This window comes from Capra hircus, chromosome 8, assembly GCF_001704415.2.
Source record: "Capra hircus breed San Clemente chromosome 8, ASM170441v1, whole genome shotgun sequence".
NCBI lineage: Eukaryota > Metazoa > Chordata > Mammalia > Artiodactyla > Bovidae > Capra > Capra hircus.
In genome coordinates this window covers 69,762,859-69,787,281 of record NC_030815.1, presented here as the reverse complement: position 1 = coordinate 69,787,281, position 24,423 = coordinate 69,762,859, and the positions used below count along the sequence as shown (strand labels likewise).

The 24,423-nt window shown below is 47.2% G+C and overlaps 1 protein-coding gene across 1 annotated transcript in view; it reads left to right on the top strand.

The window, feature by feature from the left end:
- PEBP4 (phosphatidylethanolamine binding protein 4) overlaps positions 1 to 24,423 on the top strand; it is a 221,335-nt gene that overhangs the window by 99,576 nt on the left and 97,336 nt on the right. The window contains exon 4 of the mRNA XM_005684000.3: positions 5,858 to 5,956. Within this exon, the coding sequence (XP_005684057.1) occupies positions 5,858 to 5,956 (99 nt within the window). The remainder of the gene's footprint in view (positions 1 to 5,857; positions 5,957 to 24,423) is intronic.

Here is a 24,423-nt window from a genome sequence, read left to right as displayed (position 1 = left end):
GAGGCCCTGAGGGGAAAGGCAGGCAAAGGCAAGAAAGTAGAGCAATTTACGGAGAGACAGAGGATGACGTGGCTTGTTAGTCAGCGGCATTTCCAGAGGGCAGAGTGGAAGGGTTTGGAGGTGGAGGGAGAACAGAGGAACTCTTTTCCTTGACTCCAAGGAAAAGGGAAAAGAGGATCTGGGACATGATGGTGTGGTGAGGACCAAGGGCTGGGAAGGAGATAGTGGGGAAGGGGTGGTCTTTGAAAAGATCTGGACGGCAGGCAGGGAGATTAGGGCTCAGCAGTTTCCCTGAAGGAGGCCAGTGGGGCTGTGGCCCGAGAGCCTGGGGGTGGAGTGTCCATGGGTGCTGTCTGCTCGCCTGAGTTGGTGGCTATCCCTGGGGTTGATATCTCCCTACTGGAATAATCAGAGTCATGGTGAGCTACAGGAAGAAGACAGCCCCAAGTACAGATGATGGTTGAGGGCAGAAGCCAGTGGTTCAAGGATGAGGTAAATCCAGCTCTGGCCACCTTCTTTCCTTCCTTTCCATTCTCCCCACCGCTCACATTTTCCATAACTCTCAATAGGGATACAACTACTAAAATTCCTTCTAGAACAATAAGAAGATACATTTTAAAGGGGCAAAAGATTTATACAGTCATTTCACCAAAGAAGACATACAGATAGTCAATTAAGACATGAAAAGATGCTCAACGTCACTAGTCAGATAAAGAATCTGACTTTGATTCAGGAGACCCATGTTTGATCCCTGGGTCGGGAAGATCCCCTGGAGAGGGGCATGGTTGCCCACTTCAGTATTCTTGCCTGGAGAATTCCACAGACAGAGGAACCTGGCAGGCTATAGTCTATGGAGTTTCAAAGTCAGACATGACTGCACAACTAACACACTGTCATTAGGGAAATATAAACAAAAAACTCAGTGCAATGCTACTTTACCCTTGCTAGAATGGCTACAATCAGACAGACGGATGATAACAAGTGTTGGTGAGGATGTGGAGAAATTGGAACCTTTATACACTCCTGGTGGAATTGCAAAATGGTGAGACCACTTTGGAAAACAGTTTGGCAGTTTTTTTTTAATATTAAACATAAATTTACCATATGTCCTAGCGATTCCACTGTAGGTATTTTCCCAAGAGAGCTGAAAACAAATACCACACAAAGACCTGCAGCAAATGTTCATATCAGCTTGATTCATAATAGTCCCAAAGTAGAAACAACCCAAATGTCCACAAAGTGGATAAACGAAATGCATACTAATATCCAATCAATGGAATACTGTTTGGCAATTAAAAGGGATAACCTGTTGATATATGCTACATGCAAAAATGTTATGCTGAGTGAAATAAGCCAGGCACAAAAGACCACATATTCTATGATTCCACTTATCCAAAATGTCCAAGAAAGGCAAAACGGAGATTATAGGGACAGGAAATGGATTGGAGGTTGGCTGAAGATAGAGGCAGACACAGGTAGTGATTGCAAATGGCACCGGGATTGTTTGGGGGGTGATGAAAATGTTCTAAATGTAGCGATGATTGCACCACTCTATTAATTTACTAAAAACTGTTGCAATCTGTACTTTAAAGGGGTGAAGTTTGTGTTAGGAAAATTATACTTCAATACAGCTGTGTAAAAACCTCACTTGGACAAGCACAGATCTAACGCTCCTTCTGTGTTGTCATGATCATGCCAGAGCATGTGATCTGTTGACAAGGCTTCTGGTGTCTCTCTTCAGAGCCCGGGATGCTGATTTGCCCTGCACCTAACTGACCTCCAAATATGCAGTGGGGATTCCCTGAGCTCTCCCTACCATAAAGACAAAGCCATACCTATTTACCTCTCAGCCAGATAGAGGGAGATGAGAACTAACATCTCTAAGATAATACTATATGATTACTATACATTTCATTTTGATTTTATCTTTTCAGTTTATTTTTATCAGGTAATACATTCACATGGCTCAAAAATCGAAATGAAAGAATAGGCACATCAGAGAGATTTCCATCCTACCTCTGTTCCATCCACCCATATCCCACCACCACCCACGTCTTTTTTTTTTAAGTATCTTTCCAGAGTTTGTTTATGCAAATACAAACCAATGTGAAGAAATAGTTTATTTTTTCTTTCTTATGTAAAAGTAAGGTGCTAGATTAAACTGTACTGCACCTTGCTTTTTTCACTCATTTATCTTAGAGAGTCTTTCAGACCAAATCTGAGAGATCTTCATTTTTTTTCACAGTTATAAAGTATTCCATTGTGAGTGTGTATCAGTGTTTATTAACCAATCCCCAGCTGATGGATGCTTGCATCATTTCCAGCTTTTGCTATTATAAACATGGCTGCAATGAATACCTTCTACAAAAGTCACTTCATAAATGTGCAAGCTATCTTTTGGGGAAAATATTACAGAAATGGGGTTGCTGAGTCAAAGGATAAATTGGCCTCATTTTTGCATTCCCATGGCAATGTAGGAAGTTTCCCCACAGCCTCACCAGCAGGGCGTATTGTCCAGGTCTGGGATTTGCAGAATGCTTGATAGGGGTGTCGATTCCATCCTGCTTTCTTCAAGTGGGATTACTTTCTATTATATTTCATTTTGGCTGGATTACACAGCTTGTGGGATCTTAGTTCCCTGACAAGTGATCAAACTGCAGCCCCTGGCAGGAAAAGTGCCAAGTCTTAACCCCTGGACCTCCAGGGAATTTCCTTTCTGTTTTAATTTAAAATTTTATCTTTTTTTTTTTTTTTTGCGGTAAGAACATGCGATCTACCCTCTGAACAGATTTTGAAGTGTACAATACAGTGTCACCAACCACAGGCACAGACTTGTACAATGGGCCTCTAGCACTTTTCATCTCACGTAATTCATACTTTGCACCTATTGAACAGCAACCCCCCATTTCCCTCTGCCCTCTGCCCCTGGCCCCCACCTTTCTGCTCTCTGCTTCTATGAGCTTGACTATTTTAGGTACCTTGTGTAGACTGAAGACTTCCCAGGTGGTGCTAATGGTAAAGAAGCCACCTGCCAATGCATGAGATGCAAAGAGACGTGGGTTTGATCCCTGGGTCAGGAAGATCCTCTGGAGGAAGGCATGGCAACCCACTCCAGTATTCTTGCCTGGAGAATCCCCATGGACAGAGGAGCCTGGCAGGCTACAATCCATGGGGTCCCAAAGATTCAGACATGACTGAAACGATCCAGCACACACACACACACACACACACACACACACACACACACACACAACCTTACTACATACCTATGGTATACTCAATTTCTCGCCTCCCCAAATGACTACTTCACAGCTTCTCTGTTCCCAAACTTTCTATAATCCCTCTTCACTGATGATCTTGCCTCTGATTCATTGAGAAAATAAAAGTAACCAGAATCCAATTTCCTCATTCCTCACCACATCTCTCATGCCCTAACATCTGAACCTGTATCTTCCACCGATCAAAGTCTAGGTCCTACACTTTTGCTCTGGATCCTGTCCCCTCCCACCTTCCCAGAGTCTTGGCTCTTGCAATAAACTCCTTTCTTCTCTCTGACATCTATGCCTCCCTCGCCACTGGATCACTTCCATCAGTCTGCAGACACGCCTCACTGTCATCCTTCTCTTTAAAAATTTAAAAAGAAATAAATCTCTTGACTCTTCCTTCCCATTTAGTAACAGACGCTTTGCATCTCAGCTGTCCTTCACACTACGGTTTCTCTTTTTATCATCTTTAATAACTAGCTTCAGTTCCTCACCTCCCATCTCTTCACCACCTGTTCCAATCAAACATCGTCCTTTCTACTCCACTGACACTGGTCTTGTCAAGATAACAGAGATCTCCATGTTGTCAAGTCACGTTGCCACATCTGTGTCCTTGTCTTGCTCTGCCTTTCAGCAGCATTCAACACAGCTGATCAGTTCCTCCTCCTCGACATGTTTTCTGTGTCAGCCTTCATGATACCTTCATTTCAGGTGGTTCCTTGTCTTCCTGGCTACAGTCTCCTTTGCTAGATCCTTCTCTCCTCTCAGTGTTAGTATGTTCTAGAGTTTGCTCATGAGACCTCTTTTCTTCCCCAAGTCTAATCTCTCCATGAATCATCTCATTATTCTATGATGAATTTAAGGGCCACCTTCAGTCTTTGGGATTCAATGACTTCAAAATTCATATATCCATCCTGACCTCTCCTCCAAACTCTTAACTCTGACTTAGATACTTGTTTGACTTCAAGAGGCATTTCAAACGTAACATGTCCAAAACAGAACCCTCAGGATCCCCCTTCAAGCAGTCTCCCCTGCAAGTCTTCTGCATGACCTTAAATGGCTCTGTTCATCCAGTTGCCCAAACCAAAACCCCGAGTCCTCCTCCATTTCTCTTTCCCTACCCGCTCCTCCCTGCCCTACTGTCCAGTCCACCAGCAAGACCCACTGATGCTCCCTAAAAATACTTCCCCAGTCCACCTACTGGCTTTTGTCTCCATTTCTACCATTCTAGTCCATAAGCCATCATCTTGCCATTTACCACTGCAGTAGCCTCCTGTCTGGCTTCCTGCCAACCATTCACTCTCCATCCAGCCACCAAGACTACTTTTAACAGTGTAAACCAGAGCATATCACTGTCCTGGCCGAAAAATACCCTCCAGTGGTTCTACATTGGACTTGGAATAAAACCCCCGCCTCACCCAAGTCTGCAAAGCCTTCTGTGGTCAGAACCCCATCCACCTCTCCAACCCCGTCCACCCTTCTGGCTTGCCTCTAGTCACATGGCACCTTTTCTGTTGCTAAACCCTCACTCATTCCCACCTGAAGGCCTTCGAGCAGTTGTTTCCCCTTCTTAGAAAGCTTCCTCCCTCCATGCTCATGTTCAGTTGCTCAGTCATGTCCAACTCTTTGCAGGCTAAAGCAATGCATGCATTGCACGAAGGCCCCCGGGTGAGAAAGGGGGGCATGTTGTTGTTGTTGTTGTTTAGTTGCTAAGTCATGTCTGACTCTTTCCTGACCCTATGGACTGTAGCCCACCAGGTTCCTCTGTCTATGGGATTTCCAGGCAACAATACTGGAGTGAGTTGCCATTTCCTTCTCCAGAGGATCTTCCCAACCTAGGGATCAAACCCGTGTCTGCTGTTTTGGCAGGCAGATTCTTTATCACTGAGCCACCAGGGAGGCTCTTACTCCCTCCAACCCCACTCTATTTTATTTTGTTCATAGCACTCATCCCACATTGGCATTTCCTTGGTATTTGTTGTTCAGCGTGTGTGTGTGTGTGTGTGTGTGTGTGTGTGTGTGTCTTACCTAGAGTAAAATCTTCCTGAAAGTATGGGTCACACTATCTTGTTCTCTGCTGGACTCCCAGTACCTAGAACAGCTTCCTGCTTATAACAGGTGTTCAGAAAATGCTTGCTGAAGGGGTGAATGAATCTGAGCATTCCTTGCAATCGGTACAGCTCCTGACATGTACTAAGCTCTAATGTATTTGCTGAATTAATGGACAGGTTGCTCCAACTCTGTGTGTGAGCTTCTTGAGAACAGAAGCCCTGTTTCCTTTGTTTCCTCCCCAGCTCCTGGCATGATGCTAGGGACTTCCAGGTGCTGGGTAAATTATGCTTGCTTGCTTGATTCTTCTTCATAAAGAGAAAGCCAAACTATTAAGCTGCCTACTTAATAGACCAATTCTCTGAGAATCAGCATGTGACACAAGAGGAAAGTCATAAGAACAGGGCTGAATCGAGTAGAAAGCTCCAGGGGTGGGTCAGCCGCTGTCAGCTGGAATTGAGGTAAAAGGAGTGTCCGCACCTTGTAGATTTCCTATCCGAATTCTAGCCGCGACACTACACTTGTTTCTGGTGAATGTGTTACAGGATGCAGCCTACATCCTGGTGATGGTGGACCCGGATGCCCCCAGCAGGTCTTCTCCCAAAGCTCGATTCTGGAGACATTGGCTGGTGTCAGATATCAAGGTAAGCAGGCCAGAAGGCACTTTCACACTCAGCGGGCATTGGGGCCAGAAGATGGTCATTCTCAGCTCTCACTCGGGTTCTCAGCTCTCGTTTGGGAGGGGCAGGGACCCTGATAAGCCAGGACTTCTGTGTCAGGCTGCCCCCAGCACCCAGCTGTCACAGCCTTGTGCACGTTTCCTAATAAGTTCAGAAAATATCCCAGGATCAGTGATACATAGGTAAGCAGGTCCTCAGGATGAGTAGGGGTGGAGCCCCGATTTATACTGTTTTCCTGATTTCTGTATTGTAAAGACTCCCACTGTCACCAGTTTCAAGTTACAATGATTTCATAACTGAATGGCAAATTTTCTGAGACTGTAGCAATGGCTTCAGCACACCACTGCCAGGGCCCTGGGTTTGGGAGGGCACCAAGTGATTCTATGTGGTCCTCATGGCAGGGGACTCCTGCAGGATCTGCTCCTGATGGGCCAAGGGGCATGGAGGGGGCCTGGTGATCCATCTCTTTTTCTTCGTACAGAAACAAATGACCTTCCCTTATTTTTCCTTTTGTCATCAGCCATAATTAGAAAGGTGGTTGGCTCCACCTTTCCAGAGTTGGTCTGAGGAACACAAATCCGGTGGCTTGTTAAAGGGGCATTAGATGAAAAAACCAAAACCAGAAAGGCTCTATTGCAAGGCAAGTTTTGGAGACTCTGGGTTAAACTGCATTAATCCCATTCCTCACTGAAGGGCTTTTTAGAGCTTTTAATATCCTGGTATGCGTTATATAACGTGCATCTATTTTCCCATCTCACTTGACTGTTAAATCTTTTGTTCACAAGCACGTGGCAGTGCACTAGGGGAATATCCACACTATCATCAGACATCCATGTATTTCTGCCTGGAAAGCCTGTCAATGGTGTTTGCATCATGTGTGCAAAGGCATCAGCCCCGTAAATGGTGGGAACCCAGGCCTAGAAAGACTAAGTCTGGATCCAGGCTGGCTCCCAACTCAGTGAGCTTCATCATGTCGTGGAGACCCTCAATGGCATTTCATCTTCATCCATAAGATGGGAACCATGTTAACTCTTCTGTAGAGTTGTCATGATCCTCCAATGAGAGCGTGTATTAAGAGCAGTCTCTAAAACACAGCACATACCACAAACATAGGGACTTGATATTTTTCCTTCTAGATCTGTGGGGCAGAGGAAGGGGTATCTGTCTGAACTAGCTGTCGACTCTCCTGGTCAAGGCAGGGCTTTCACAACCACTGGAGTGGGGAGGTGGTGGGAGGGTTACCCTGGCAACCAATCTCCACCCAGTGACCACAGATCCTTCACAGGATGCCCAGGGGATAGCCAGTTCTCAGGGGCAGCTCCAGTGACAATCTAGGTAGTAGCTCCCTCCAGGGAGACTTGCAACAGCGACTTCCAGAACAGAACCCAAGCAGGGCTGAAGAAGAAGGGCAGGAGCAGTGCTCCCACACCCTCCCCTGGCCAAGCCCTGCTCTCCAAGAGCCTTGGAAACACCACAAACGTGTGAAAGGGAAGAGCTAAGGGAGATTCCTGCCATCAGGGGAGGGAGGGGAGCTGAGAGCACAAAAGGGAAAGATACTGGATCCTGCCGCAAACTAGAGCAGAGACTCTGTGTACTCAGGACTCCCCAGCAGCCACGAGAAACTCTCAAGAAAAGACCATCACACTGGTCATCATATTTACAGTCTGCCCCCCACGCACAGGGCTGCCTGTAAGAAGGTTCTATGGGCAACTCTGAGGCCCAATTTCAGAAGCTGGAATGTAACGGAATGTGATAATGCATGCATGTTCAGTCGTGTCCAACTCTTTGCGACCCCATGGACTATAGTCCACCAGTCTCCTCTCTCCATGGGATTCTCCAGGCAAGAATACTGGAGTGGGTTGCCATGTCCTCTTCCAGGGTATCTTCCCAACCCAGGGATCAAACCCATGTTTCCAGCATCTCCTGCATTGGTTCTTTACCCGCTGAGCCACATTTCAGAGTAGAGGGCTCCTTGAGGTCATGAGGTTGTCTCTTTTCCAAGCCTGAAGTCTTCTCCTGCCCACTCCCCTCCCCCAGTACAGGACAGGACAGTTTTCTCACACCAGCCTTGTGGTGCAAATGTGGTTTCGGCCCTTACAGCCCAGCTTAGAAGCAGAACAGGTGGCAGGTGGCAGCTGGCCGGCGGGACTGCTAAGCCATAGAGCTTACCAGGGCCACCTGCCCGGGTGCAGCCCTCAGCCCTCTCTCTCAGGCTGGAGGAAGCTTGGTTTTCCGCTGCACTGTCACCCACTTGCCCAGATGCAAGGGTCCAGCAGGAAGCAGCAGCTCTCCCCAGTTATGTCCACTCAGCCTGACCGCCGGCCCCCATGTTCCGCCAGCTGCACAGACTGGGGTAAAAACCAGACTGGGGTAGATCTCGGGCCGTGGATCTCAGCCAAAGGAAAAGAGGGCACTGATCAAGCTCAGAAGCACTTCCTGTGTGTTCAGCTACAGCTGAGTCGGTCCCCAACATTAAAGCACATTTAGATCAGCTAGCAAGCTTGTTAAAATGCAGATTCCTGGGCACCCCTTGGGTCAGGGTGGAGGGAACAGGACATCCACGTTCCACAGGCATCCAGGAGGGGTTTAGCAGCTGGAAGGAAGGCTGCAGAGCTCAGTGTCAGAATGCCCAGGTCCTTGTTAACATCACCCATTTGTGCAGCAATTGGCAAGTGAAAAGCACTTTTAGAACTTCCTATTTGTTCAATTCCTGGGTCAGGAAGATCCCCTGGAGAAGGAAATGCCAACCCACTCTGGTATTCTTGCCTGGAAAATCCCATGAACAGAGGAGCCTGTTGGACTACAGTCCACAGGGTCAAAAACGTCAGATATGACTGAGCAACTAACACTTTCACTGCTGTTTTTTTTTCATTGATCCTCTCAGTCACTTTGCAAACCAGATATTATCCCCATTTTACAGATGGGGAAACAAAGGCTGCAGAGGGGAAATGATTCCAGTCTCTCAGCTATGAGTGGTAGAGGTGGGTCTTCAATCCTGGCACCTCAACTCCAAACCACCATCCCACATGGTCAGGGTTCACACCACATCTCTTGCATCAGCTTCACTGTGGCCAAAGGCATGTCACCATGCCCTCCCTGTGTAATGGGAAACATAATCTCTGCGGTTCCCTCATCATCCTGGGGCTCTGTTTCTGGTTACGTTTTACAAGCGGATGCTTCCAGGGACCTTCCTGAGGGAATGCTGTCTTGGTAAATAAAACACACCTGATAAAGATCTTCAACCCCATAAAAGTAAACCCTATGTGTTATCATAACCCTCAGCAACAAGCGGCGTCAGCAATAAGGCATGCCAAAACGTCACTGCAGATACAGAAAGACAGTAGCTCTGTGATTCACAATGACCACAGAGGCAAACTTGGTGGCACCTAGGCTGGCCTCATCAATAGGGCATGCTGCTGCTGCTGCTGCTAAGTCGCTTCAGTCGTGTCCGACTCTGTGCGACCCCACAGACGGCAGCCCGCCAGGCTCCCCCGTCCCTGGGATTCTCCAGGCAAGAACACTGGAGTGGGGTGCCATGAGTGTATGCCAAGTCGCTTCAGTCATGTCTGACTCTTTGTGACCCTGTGGACTGTAGCTCGCCAAGCTCCTGTGTCCATGGAATTCGCCTAGCAAGAACACTGGAGCGGGTTGCCATGCCCTCCTCCAGCGGATCCTCCTGACCCAGGGGTCGAACCTGCGTCTTTTATGTCTCCTGCACTGGCAGGCGGGTTCTTTCCCACTAGCGCCACCTGTGGGACTCAGACCTAATTAGGTGGTGGGGCTGCACCGTGGCCATGGGAGCCCCTCAGTAGAGACAATTTTTTGGACTGTCTGTCCAGGTTGAAACAAGATATATACCACTTCTTAGGAATACGTGAAATATCAGCCACCCGGCCAGTGAGAGGCTGGTGGGATCTGGGACAGAATAGGATAAAGCTTCAGTCCTTACAGAAAAACTAGGAGCTAGAGAGAAGTCCATCAGAAAGGACTAGGCATTCAGGGTACTCTTTGTTCATTCAACACATATGGATTGGCCATTATTTGCTATGGCCTAGTGCTTCAGGGCGAGAAATCTGGAGCCAGACTTGTGGTTTGAATCGGAATCCACCAGTGTTAGCTTTGTGATTTTTGTGTGGGGGCTGCGGTGCAGGGAGACACATGTTCTTCAACCTGTGTTTTTACTTGCTCTCGTATAAAGTGGGGATCCTGAATGTTCCTACCTCACACTGTTGTTTGTTGCTGTTGTTTAGCCACTAAGTCGTGTCTGACTCTTTTGCGACCCCATGGACTGTAGCCCGCCAAGCTCCTCTGTCCATAGGATTTCCTAGGCAAGAATACTGGAGTGGGTTGCCATTTCCTTCTCCAGAGGATCTTCTCATCCTAGGGATGGGACCCCCATCTCCCGCTTTGACAGGCAGATTCTTTACTCTCTGAGCCACCAGGGAAGCCCCCAAATTGTAAACAGCAGGTTTACTTACTGAAGGGTTCTTAGAACAGGACCCAGAACTCTGTATAATATTTTGTTGTGAGGTTATCATGATTGCTCCAAGTCAGGCCCTATACTAGCCCTGGGGTTGCAAATGCAAACAAAACCGGGGGCCTCCCTGTCATCTGAGGGTTTCTGTTCTAGAGAGACAGAAAAAGGAGGCAGTAGTGGGGTTAGGAGGGCCTCCAGAAGTTGGCTGGGTTCAGAACTCCCTATACCTGTGGGTTCCCATTTGCTCAGGGACAAGACTAGACTTTAGTCCCAAACCTGCCCAGACCTGGGCGGGCAGAGACTGATACATAAACTGTACTGTCTTTCTGAGTCCCCTCTTTGAAAAACCTCTCATTGAGCGAAAAATATTTTGAACAGACCGTTGATACATAACATCCTTTCTCCTCCACAGTGTTACATCCCTAGCTTTTCCTTTAAGATGCTTTTAGTTCTAACTCAATCTAATTAATAATCTCTGTGCTCAAGCCTAATTAAGGTATTAATTAATTTGCATCATTCATTTCAGAAAGAAATGCTTATTGGTGGTTCATCTTCTATTTGTCTCCGAAATTAGTGCTCAGGGCTTTTCAGGCAGATACTTTCATTAGGTTTATTTTTATTGTTAATGGGAATATTGAACACAGGGAGATGGTATGCTAATACTTTCCACAAAGACTATCCTGACTGGTGACAAAGAACACAAGAACAATTAAGGAGGCAAGGGTACCTTTCTTCTTCCAAAAAAGAAAATCTTCCTAGAAACTGTCAATGATTCTAAAATCTGTCCTGAAAATCTTTTTTGTTTTAAGAAAGAAAAGGAAACGGCAAGTTCACGTTTCCCTTTCATTCAGTGCCCTCGACCTTTGGCAGCTGTAAGTACAGGCAATTCTGGGCTGAAGTGAAAGGGCTTTAAGGGTTCATTATTCTGTCTATTTTTCTGTAGAATCAGATTTTTCCATAATGAGAGGCCCTTTTTTTTTTTTTTTAAGGACCTCTTAGTGTGTTTGGTGAATAAGATAAATGGGAAACCCAACAAACAGAGCTGGGATCATAGCCCCTTGCTTTCCAGTTAGGTGCTTAGCACGTGTCAGGACTCCTCTGTTGGAATTATTGGTCCGGCTCCTGAGAAATCTCAGTCAAGTTACTTGACCTCTCTGATAACTGTGGCTTCCTGTCTGTAAAGCTGAAACAAATCCTTCCTCTTCAGGATAGAGACAAGAAAAGGGAAATTACATATGCAAAGAGGTGAAGCCTCCCTAGAGAAAGGCACTATATAAAGCGGCAGATTCATCTTCGTTCCTAATCAATTGAGCAGTAGATTCTGTAAAAATTTTAATATATATGTAATTATATAATCTAATTTTCTACACACTCAGAAACCAGCTAATGGTAATAAAGAGAAGAATAAATGATCTCTATCAGGACCTCAAGTTCAGGTGAAGAGCTCAAACCAAGGAAATAGGATTCATTCATTAGTTTCTTCATTTAGACCTATATTTTTAGTTCTGTTGCTACTATTTGTGCACTTGTCCATGTATGCTTTGCCCTGCCCCATGAGGGTCCATTTAAAGTAATAAACACCTGCAAAGCATGGCTTATGCTCCCTAAGAGCATGTTGGTTTGGATCTAGGAGCCCTAAAGAGCATTTGGACAATGCAGAGGCCTTGGTTATAAACCAGACTTGTACATGGCCACCATGAGGGAGGCAAGAAAGAGCCTTCACTTTGGGGTCAGATGAACTGGAGGAGGCTCCAGGCACTGCCACCTCTAGTTGGGAACCTCTGAGCTTCAGTTTCTCCATCCTTAAAATGGGCATGACAATAATATCTATTTCCCAGTGTTTGATGAGTTTAAGTTTCATGACACAGAACAAAAGAGTAGGCCCTCCATCAATGTGACTCTCTCCCCCACCACTCCCAACTTTGAGATCTGACCGCAGCGGCTACTTATGATGTAGCAACTTGCCTTAGGCTGTTGGGGTCCTGTTTTGCAAAGTACGAATTCTAGGCAATGCCCCAACACACAAACCATGTGGTAAAAGCAGCTCATCTTTTCACCTCTCAGTCTAGAGGGGTCCAGGCGCAGCCTAGAGGTACCAACCTGACCCAAGCTAGCTTTGGTGGAGGAAGTAATTGAGGGGAAGGATGTCTGTCCCGTCATTCGTGTGCACTAAGTTGCTTCAGTCGTGTCCAACTCTTTGTGACCCCATGGACTGTCTCCCATCAGGCTCCTCTGTCCATGAACCCTCTAGGCAAGAATACTGGAATGGGTTGCCATGCCCTCCTCCAGCAGATCTTCCTGACCCAGGGATTGAACCCGTGTCTCTTATGTCTCCTGTATCAGCAGATGGGTTCTTTACCACTAGTACCACCTGGGAGGCCCATCTGGTCATTCAGCCTCTGGGAATTGCCCTGTGACCCCCCTGGACCAGACCAGGGGCTCCTGGAGTCATCACAGACCACAGCCTGCATACGGGCCTTGGCTGCAAGCATCAGACAGGGCTATGATGTGCCTCCCACGGTCAGGGCTACACTTCATCCCCAATACTTCCTGCTTTCTATTTACTATTTTTTATTTTATGTGCCTTGCAGCATGCAAGATCTTGGTTCCCCCACCAGGGATCATACCTGTGCCCCCTGCATTGCGAGCATAGTCTTAGCCACTGGACCACCAGGGAAGTTCCCCCACTTTTATTTTTAACATGTCCCAGCACCCCTCACCGTTTCCTTATCACTCACCATCCCCACTTGGCTGTCATTGTCCCACCACAGGGACGCCTTGCTTCCCATTCAAAATAATTTAAATAAACTGTTGCTACAAAGTGGAATATTATCTTCTGATGAATGTTTTTAAAGCCCTTAAGGTTTTCATGGTAATTTGTGGTGTAAAATTATTTGGAGATAAGAGCCAAATTAACTCTCGGATGCCGAGGTCGCTGTGTCCTGTTATCCATGTGAGCACTGTTTAAATATAATCAGCCCTTAGACTAATGCAGCATAATTGTTCATTTGAAATAGCTTTTTTTACTCCATTCAATGAGTCATTAAAATATTCAAGGGATAATGCAGTGAATTGGAAATGAATTTATCATATTATCCCATACATACTGTAGTGCTTCAGGTAACTAAGGAGAAAGGGGGAGAGGGAGGGAGAGAGAACGTGAATACAATGTGCGCAGGCAGGAAGGGGGCCAGGATATGCAGGGATATGGGAAACAAAGCTTTTGGAGTGGTTTATGGAAAGTGTGTATAGAGAGGCTGACCAGGAGGGGTGGGAAAAAAGGGAAACGCTGTCCTTTGAGGAGCTCACTGACTCTCTCTCTCTGCACTCTGAGAATCTGTGCTCCACCACAGCTCCGCTGTTAACTTATTTTTATCAAATATGTTTATATCAGAAAGTCGTTATGGAAACCAATTCTGCCATCCAGGAGAATTCCTGGATCAGGCAGAAAACTCTTTCTTTCTCTCTTTCTCTCTTTCTCTCCTTTTCTCTCTGTCACACACACACACACATACACACACACACACACACACCACTCATGCACGCACACACACTTATAGACACCCCAAAGGGAACAGCAGTCTTGCTCACCCAAATCTGAACTCAGCTCTGACACAGTCAGTGGGTGGCACCCTGGCTCCCCTTCGTGGGCAGAGCTGTAAAGTGGCTGAGACTGAGACCAGCTGTCCAACCTCACCCCTTGCCTTGACCTTGGGAACCTGGGCTATGGCATTACTTCCTCACGGTCCCCCAGACCCAGCACCCCCACCCTAACCCCACGCACTAAGGAGAGGCGAGAGGGCGGCAATGTATTTGACGGGGCAGGTCTTCCTCGACCAAGGGAAGGTCCCATGGGTGTGCATGGCTTGTACTGCACCTGGAATACCATCTTCTGTTCTGGTCACAGCATTTCAAGAAAGACAGTACAGCACATGAGCAAAGCAACCAGAGGGGCAAGGCTCTGTAGAAACCAGGAAAGCAGGGCTGGCTGGCCTGCCAGAACCCCCAAGGGCAGCCATGAGGACTGACTTTAAGGAGTTGTTAAAGATTTCTTGTAAAATTGGAAGAACTCTATTTGGAAAACAACAGGGAGGGCCTGCTCTCCTCTTCTGGGGAGAATTATGTGGAAGTCAGTTTGGGCGCCATGTAAGAAAACACTTCCTAAGAATTTGAACTGCTTAAGAACTAAGCACATACTCCACAGAGGAGGGAGTACTTAGCATGGAAGGTACTTATTCACCAGTGACTCAGGAATGTTCCCCAGCACAGGAGGTAGACCAGATGATCGGTTAGATATACCCTTTGACATCTGTAGTGTTTCCACCTGCCATATTTCCCCTCTGGCTAAAGATACTCTTCTTAGAGCTTATACCCTTATATTAACAATGGCAATAATAATTTTAAAAGGAAGAATAAATGGAAAGAGAAAAAATGAAGAGGAAGAATGAAAAGAAACAAAACATTTATACACTAGCGTGTTGTGCTGGGCACTGTGTTTCATGAATTTCTCATTTCGTCCTCACAAAAGCCCCAGATGAAGGTAATCTAGACCAGAAAATTAAGATCTAGAGGGGTTAAGCAGTGTCCAAGATCTTCTAGCTGGTGAGCAACTGATTGGGATTTGAACCCAGAGCATGTATGTATAATCATGATGTCACATTAGGTCTCCAGAGTTTAGGTAGATTCTACCCCTTGCTACCCATGCCCAACAAAAGTCCATATAGTCAAAGATATGGTTTTTCCAGAAATCGTGTATGCATGTGAGCATTAGACCATAAAGAAGATTGAGCGCTGAAGAACTGATGTGTTAGAATTGTGGTGCTAGAGAAGACTCTTGAGAGTCCCTTGGACAGCAAGGAAATCAAACCAGTCAACCCTAAAGGAAATCAACCCTAAATATTCCTTGGAAGGACTGATGCTGAAGCTGAAGCTCCAATACTTTGGCCACTTGATGCAAAGAGCCGACTCGTTGAATAAGACTCTGATGCTGGGAAAGATTGAGGGCAGGAAGAGAAGGTTGTGACAGAGGATGAGATGGTTAGATAGCATCACTGAATCAATGGATATGAATTTTGAACAAACTCCAGGAGATAATGAAGGACAGGGGAGGCTGGTGTGCTGCAGTTCATGGGGTTGCAAAGAGTTGGACACAACGTAGCAACTGACTGAAGTGACCCAAGCCTGGATTCTGTGACAGCTTTTGTCAGGACCAGGTGTGGCCACTGAGAGGAAGCGGTGCTGGTATGAAGGGTGCAATTTGAGCTTCCTGACCTCCTGCCCTTTACCTCCATTCTTGGCCATGCCCACCTCAACCATAGTACAGCCCTGACCTGGGCCTTAGAGCAGGGGCCTGGCAGGCAGCTTCTCCAACTTACTGTGAGCAAATGATTCCCCACCCCGAGTCTATTTCCTCAACCGTAAAAGAAGACATTAAAAAAAATTTAAAAAATAAAAAGGAATTTCATAAGCCACATAGTTGTTGGTTAGTTGCTAAGTCATGTCCAACTCTTTTACAACCCCCTGGACTCTAGCCCACCAGTCTCCTCTCTCCATTGGACTTCCTAGGCAAGAATACTGGGTGGGCAACCATTTCCTTCTCCAGGGGATCTTCCTGACCCAGGGATGAAACCCACATCTCCTGTATTGCAGGTGGATTCTTTACCATTGAGCCACCTGGGAAGCCCAAGACACATAGGCATGTATGAAAAAAAAAAAATTAAAAAAAATAAAAAAGATGAATACACTGGCATCAAACCACAGCAATGTTGTTGTGTGGACACAATGAGATAAAATGTGTAAAGTATCCAGCGCCCAGCACTTAGATGCTACCTATTTGCTATTTCGCTACTCCTTCCATCTACTATCTCCCTAACTCCTCTACTGGAAGTTTAGAAAATTGAGCCTTTGATGGTAAGGAGCTTACAACACTCCCAAGAGGCAGGTCGGAGCCTGGCAGGAGAATGAGCTGTTCTCATGGTTACCACTTAAAAGACCCTAAGGGAAAAAGCCACCACAGACATAGGACTTAATCAGGAGGTGTTGGGACCAACTCTTTAACCTGCACTGTGCTCAGCACTGCAGCTATTAAAAAATAATCATGTAAGACCTACAGATGATAGATAATTTGATGAATAAATGTTGGGTGAATTTAAAATGTGTTTATTCTGTTCCCCAGTTGGAAAGACAGGGCTAATGTATAGGAAACAGAGAGTAGAACTCATGGGATATTACCATCATCTCTAACTGGGCCCTTTGGACTCAGATGGCTTTGAGAGCCCAGATCACTGTCCCCTCTGCAGTGAGGTAACGCCTCCTCCTTCAAGGCTCAGCTCAAATGTCACCTCCGCTGAAAGGCTCTCTCTGAGGCCTCCAGACTGAGTTAGTCAGTCCTGCCCTGAGCTCCTACTATGCTCAGTCAAACCTCTGTTAGTGTCTTTATCACATGGGTTTGTTACTATTTATGAGTCTCTTTTCTCTGTTAGACCGCGAGTTCCTGGAGGGTAGAATTGTGTCTTATCTCCTGAGCGTTTAGCACAGTGCCGGGAACACAGAAGACCCTCAGTCAGTGTTGAATGGATCGGTGAATGAAGGCACAAAGGAATGAATGGATAGAAGAATGAAGGAGTGGATGGATGGATAGTGGCTGGGCAGGTAGAGGGATGGATGTAAGAGGTGGTAGTACGTTGTGATGGCTTCACAACGGAGACAAGAGCTGTGCTGGGGCTTGAATTATGAGCAGGCCTAAAAAAGTCAAAGGATATGGGATTGTATTTCAAGAAGAGAAGAGAATAACTAAAAGCTCAGACATGTGAATGGCGTAGAAAGAAGAATTACAAACATAGAATTAAAAGCCAAGACGGCTGAGTTAATTAAGGCCCCCTTTACCACCTCTCCCTGGGTGGCTATTGCAAAAGCCGTCTAACTGAGCCACTTCCTGTAACCTCATCCCTTACAAAAGTATCTACCTGTCAGGCGAGTGTATGCTCCTCGTTTTTGTCTCAGCACAACAAAGATTTGGAGTGACGGACATTAAGGCCCCTTCAGCGTGTCATGGCTCTCGGCTCTTGGACAGACCATGTTATAGCTCTCAGGTCTCAAAAGGACCGTGTTATAGCTCTTAGACAAATCAGTGTTACAGCTCAGTGTTACAGCTCTATTTTATTTAGAAGATAGCAGGAAAATCCATCTTCGAGGTGTGAGGGCACGTCAATCCAAAGACGCGAAGAGAAGAGCACCCCAGCGCGCGGAGCGTGGCCCGGGAGAGAGAGAGAGAGCGAGCTCGCTTTGGCTCCTCTTTTTATATGTTTTTCTCTCCCTGGGCCTGTCCTGTGTAAACTGGGCCAGGCAGGAGTGTTGTTTGTTTTACCTGAGGTCCTCACTCTGGTCCTCGGACCTTCCCTCGTTCTATTTTCCTGGGCTTTTCCCTTCCTTGTCTTTTAGCCACCTCCGTTTTGGACTTCTTTTCCCTATTCTACCTACCCAACATATCTTTCCTTCTAAAATTGAAATACGATCATATTACTTCCCTAGTTGAAGCCTTCAGTGACTCCTCAGTATCTCAGGACAGACTTCTATCTGGTCAGTATACTATATATCGTTTATTTTAAAAATTTTATTGAAATATAGTTGATTTACAATGTTGTGTTAATTTCTGCTGTACAGCAAAGTGACTTGGTTTCACACACACACACACACACACACACACACACACACAAACATTCTTTTTCATCTTCTTCTTTTTAAATTTATTTTATTTTTTGGCCACATGACATATGGGATCTTAGTTCCTCAACCAGGGATCAAACCCATGTCCCCAGCAGTAGAAGCCCAAAGTCTTAACCACTGGACTGCCAGGGAAGTCTTCTATTCATCTTCTTTTACATTATGGTTTAGCACAGGATATTGAGTACAGTTCCCTATGCTATACATAGGACCTTGTTGTTTATCCATCCTGTATACAACAGTTTGCTTCCTGGTCAGCATATTATTTAAGGCCTTTCGCTCTGACCCTTCCTGCCCCATCAGCCCTGCATGGTGCTCCTGCCAAGTTGCATGCAGTGTCTGAAACCTTCTGTGTGTCTCAGGCCACTGTGGACCATTACTAGCTCTGGTCCCTCTCCCTAGGAAGCTGTTCCACAATCTGAAAACACTGAGTTGCTTTATAGAAGTTAAGATCTCTAGATCAATGACACCTTCAAGGTCCAGAAAAAGCTGAGACTTAGGATCACAGAGTCGCTTCCAGAAATAGGAAAGGAAATGTGGATTCCTGAATTTAAGATGGTGAGTGTAATATCCATCCACATCAAAATTCCGTAACAATTAAAAAGCAGATGGTCTGAGACAGCAGAGGAAGCACTGAACACTGTGAGTCTGCATAAGCTCACTGAAAACAAGTCTCTCCTGACCATTCAGATGTCTTTGCTGATGAATGTACTGGTCCAGTGGACCAGGAGAAGGTGCTAAGTAAGCACAGGATAGCTTAATTGACCAACGCTTTTGACCAAGTCAGTCATGGTAAACTGTGGGCAAGGAGGACAAATATGGCTTCAATTTATGACTATTGTGTTCAGTGGGTTTGTGACTTGTTAGCAAACCATTCCTGAAGTGACTAGTAGATTGTGCTTCTCTGGTAGCTCAGATGGTAAAGAGTCTGCTACAATGTGTGAGACCCAGGTTTGATCTCTGGGTTGACTCCAGGGAAGATACCCTGGAGAAGGGAATGGCTAACCACTCCAGTATTCTTGCCTGGAGAAATGCTGCTTCAATTTATGACTATTGTATTCAATGGGTTCAGGATTTAGTTAGCAAACCATTCCTAAAGAATGTTGACTAATAGATTCGCATCAACTTCCAGGGCAGTCCCTAGTGATTTGCCACAGGATTCTGCCAAAGGGGCTACCTTGTTCAATATCTATATAGATAGCATGCTCGCTGAATGAAGGGCACCCAGTAAGTTTCAAGGAATTGTTAACATGCGGAGTGACACAAAACAGTTAATTTTGGCAAATTTGGAAGGATGGGCCTGCAATGAAAAAAATTAAACTTAATAGAGATTAATCTCAAATTCTATATTTAGGTTCCAAATCAATTGCACAAACACCGAGTGGGGAAGACTTGGCATAGCAGGAGTTCATGAAGGGAAAAGATCAGAGCACTTTTCATTAATTTTTAAGCTAATTTTAAGCTAATAATAGAATGTCAAACCATAATGCAGGAGTTAAGAAAGTTATTATAATCTTAGATCCATCAATAGAAGTAGAGGTTTTTAGATGATTGAAGATTATAGATCCCTTTTTTCTGCATCAGTCAGACCACCTCTGCTCATTCATTCATTCAGCATGCATTCAGCACACCTTAGGCCATGTTTCATTCAAGCACCACACATCAAATGTTTATAAAGTCAGATCCTTCCAGTGAGGAGTGCCCGGTCTGGTGAGGGGAGCAGAGAAGTCAATCAATGATTACAGTACATAGTGAAGAGGGTTAGGATGAAGTTAAGTCCCAAGAACCATGGGAGAAGAGATGGTAGGCAAGGGGGAGGTCTCCACAGAGGAGGTGACCCTTGGACAGACCCTTAGACAGAGTAGAATCCATCAGGCAAGCAAGTGAGGAAAGGGCCTCTAGGCAGAGGGAACAGCAAGAAGCCCAATGCAAGCTGGAACATAGTGGTCAAGGGGGCATGCAGGGGAGATGAGCTCAGTGAGGGCAACCAGGAGGCTAGGGAACATGGAGGCTCAGAGCCCTGACCACTCACCCGTTAGAATCACCAGGCAGCAGTACCCAGACCAGCTAGGTCAGAACCTCTGGGAGAGGAGCCCAGGTATCACCTTATTCAAGATTCCCAGGTGATGCAGATGATATGCATATGGGTAGCAGCAGAGGGAAAGAGGGAGTTGTCATTCAACAAGTACATGGTTTTAGTTATGCAAGATGACTCATTTCTAGGGATCTGCTGTACAACATCAATACTTCAAAATTTTGTTAAGAAGGTAGATCTCATGGTAAGTGCTCTTATCACCATTAGAAGAAAAAAGAGAGAGAGGAAGAGAGAAAGGAAGGAAAGGAAGAGGGAAGGGAGGAAGGAAAGAAGGAGGACTTCCCTGGTGGTCCAGTGGTTAAGAGTCAATGATTGCAATGCAGGGGGTGCTGGTTCAATCCCTGGTCAGGGAACTAAGAGCCCACATGCCATGCAGCACAGCGGGGAGAGGGGAGCACACGCACACACAGAAAGGAAGGAAGGGAAGATGCATGTGGGATTGACAACCACTGTTGTAGGGCCTGGTGTCCAGGCCTGGGCTGAGAGTTTGGTCCATGGGCTATTGGCGGACTATAAATAGAAGGATGAAAACTGTTTTGTGTTTTTAATGACCACTGCCTGCTGCTAGGGTGGTTACAAGAGGCCCTTTGCTCCTCTGGGAGGGACCAGAATGACATGTACCTGTGAAGGTACATGTACATGTGAAGGCTGTGGACCCAGAGAGGACAGCACTGGGTCTTTATTGATGCTTAGAGTCAACAGGACCTGCTGATGGATTCAAAGTGGCAGGTGAGAGCTCTTAGATCTGGAGCCTGAGTGAAGGGCAGAGCCTTCACTTAGATGGGGAGCACTGAAGGGTGGGGTATGTGGGTAGAAAACTGGAGGTGTATCCTGGGACTTCCCTGGTGGCTCAGACGGTAAAGAATATGCCTGCCAATGCAGGAGACCAGGGTTCAATCTCTGGGTCGGGAAGATCCCCTGGCGTAGGAAATGGCAACTTGCTCTAGTATTCTTGCCTGGAGAATCCCATGAACAGAGGAGCCTGGCAGGCTACAGTCCATGGAGGATACAGGTTATCTCCTAGACATGTTAATTCTGAGACGCTCTTTAGGTCTCTGAGTGCAGATTTCAAGTAGGAGATTGAAATGAGTCTGGAAGTCAGGAGAGATACCCAGAGAGGAGGCCTGGCTTTGGAGGGATACTTCAGTTGGCAGAGGGTGGAGATTGACAGCCCTGGGGCTGAGAGGAGGGAGGCGATACTGAAGAAGAAGCCATCTGCCGGGGACTGGGCAAGATCTTGGGTGTGACGGTCTCTTGGATGCTTCCTCCAGCTCTCAGCTACTGGGCTTTTATACATGAGTCTGACACCAGCCGGCCTGGAGCAGAGCATCACGGGAGGAGAGGAGACAGGCAGCAAGGCCGGGGTGGGGGAGTGTGGTAGGGGGCCGTGAGGAGTCTGTTCTACAAAGCAGGAGACTGGGCGACACTTTGGAGACAGTTTGGGACCAGGGCTCAGAAGACTGGCCTGCTAGTTCACTTGCTGGCCGGGAGACATTGCTCCAGGGTCTGCCCGTCTTGTGGGTCTCAATTCTCTCATCTGCAGGACGAGACAGTTAGATGGACGATAAGGACCATAAGGCTATGATTCCACACTTGATCCTCTAATCAGCAGTCCTCAACCTTCCTTTGTGTCAAAATGTTATTCACATGCCTCACACAGTCCCCTGGGCCTTCTCACACGTAAAACAAGCTCCAAGTTCCTCGCAATTCCCAGAGCACTTGCCCCCCTAGTCAACAAAGTGTAGGAGAGAGTAGCATCATTAGAAGAGGGATGTGGAAGCTGATCCCATATATTTTAAAAGGTAGATCACTCACGGGAGCTTTCTCATTAGCAATGCCCACTTGGAACCTACTTCCCTGTGATTTATGACCTGAGGTTGGGATCCATGTCAGGTGGGTGTTGCAAACCTCAGCTGCACACCTTAGGGACCTGCGTGGGCTGGTGAGCAGGGTGGGGCCCGAGCAGCTCTGGTTGGGGCAAGTCAGCCAGTGGCCTGCTCCTGCTCCAGGAGGAGGATGGCCGTGGCAGCAGGCTAGCTGGTGGCGGGGGTGGGGGGCGGCACCTGCAGAAATCCAGGCCCCAAGGTGAGTCACAGGCCCTGAGCGGGGTCAGCGGGAGAGGAGGGGAGGCTGGTGCGTGTCCTACAGCTCTTCTGCCAGCCTTGGGCCAGAAGGACATGGTGGAGTCAATGTGAAGAGATCAGAGGCTGAGGGGGCAGGAGAAAGCAAACCCCCTCCCTGCAGTGGGCTCTGTCACTTTCCAGAGAGATGAAGAGGAGGAAACACAGTCCAGAATCCTGGAGAAGTCAAGCAGCTAAGCATTAGCTTTCTCCTTTCAAAGAGAGTGGAAGTCACTGTTTTCTTGTCTCGGTTTGATGAACAGATTCTGGGTGGCAGGAGTCACCATAGAAACAGGTGCTATCTTAAGCAAATGAGCCTTATTAACCTTAAGAGTGGTGGAGTTTTCACAAGATTGCACATATAGGGTAGGAGGGAGAGCGAGGTTTGGTGGGGGAGGGCCGCCGTGGCTGGGGAGCCAGGCTGCGGTGGCTCTGGGCGTGGATGCGGGTATGCACCTGTGGGCATGTGTGCATGCGATGTGGGCGCAGGCCTACATGCGCTTTTGCGAAACTGCCTCCCAGGGAGTGAGCGCAGGTGCTAGATTGGCCCTGAGACATGAACACACTGCCCCACAGGAACCTCAGCCTCCTAGGGGACTGGCCTTAGGGGAGCAGAGAGAGTGCTGCCTCAACCCTTGACTCTATCTCAGGGCTATTTCCCGTCCCTGTGTATCAGGGGCAGGTGCCTCCCTGATGGTGCCGCCGTGGAGCCAGGAATACAGGCCCGGGGTGGGTGGGCCTGGGTCCTTAAGGCTGCTCTGGAATTCTGAGCCAATGAGACTACCCTCCATGAACCCCAATCTGTGAAAAGCAAAAAAAAAAAAAACAAAAAACCCCACACCGGTTTCCCTGGTGGCTCAGCGGTAAAGAATCCTCCTGCCAAAGCTGGCAATATTGATTTGATCCCTGATCTGGGAAGATCCCACTTGCCTCAGTGCAACTGGGCCCACATGCCACAGTTACTGAGCCTGTGCTCTAGAACCCAGGAGCCACAGCTACTGAAAGCCTCGAGCCCTAGAGCCCTTGCTCCGCCACAAGAGAAGCCACTGCAATGAGAAGCCCGAGCACCACGGCTGGAGAATAGCCCCGGCTTGCCGCAGTGAAGACCCAGCACAGCCGAAAAAAAAAAAAGGCAAAAACACCACACACCTCACCGGGCTGACGAGGGGACCTGGGTTGACACAGAGCGTCTCCTCCAGACCTCCCCCTCCCTGTGCGGACCTCCTTTCTGGGGTGAGGAAAGGGATGTCTCCCCCAGGCACAGCTGTGACCTGGTGAAGGTTTTCCAAAGCCAAGGTTAATCTTTCACAGCATCCTCTCATCCTGTAAGTTTCTACTCCTACCTGCTGTGGTTTTAGGACAAAGAGCCTGCCCTCAGGGAGGTTACCATCTTTTGGTGGGGAGGGGAAGGATTTTTAAACTAAGAAACACCACCAGGAAGTAGTGGATTGGGTAGACGAAGAGCTATTTACTACTATTGCTATTGTTCACTCTTTGGGACACAGTGGGCTGTAGCCCGATAAGCTCCTCTGTCCATCGAATTTTCCAGCAAGAATACTGGAGTGGGTTTGCCATTTCCTCCTCCAGGGGATTTCCCCAACCCAGGGATTGAACTCATGTCATCTCCTGAATTGGCGGGCAGATTCTTTACCACTGTGTTACCTGGGAAGCCCAGAGAGAAGAGCTACAACAGCTCAAAGGGAGCAGGCAGGGAGAGGGCAGCCCAAGAGGATGGGTGCGGGTTTGAAGACCTAGTAGGACCCAGTAGCAAAGAGGAAATGTCCAAGAAAACAGAGTGTATATTCACCCCTGGAGGCAGACTCAGCCTGGACTGCTCCTACAACATGGAAGGTAAATAGGAAATTGGCACTCTCCCTCTGGATCCAGAGCTATGCATATTGGCTCCACGAAGCTTGTCTGCTGCCCTCTGCAGCCCCGCCTTGGGCAGGACACTCAGCCAAACCCCATCTGGCTCCAGCTCCGGGGAGTAAACCTGAACCACCATCCCACGGGCTCT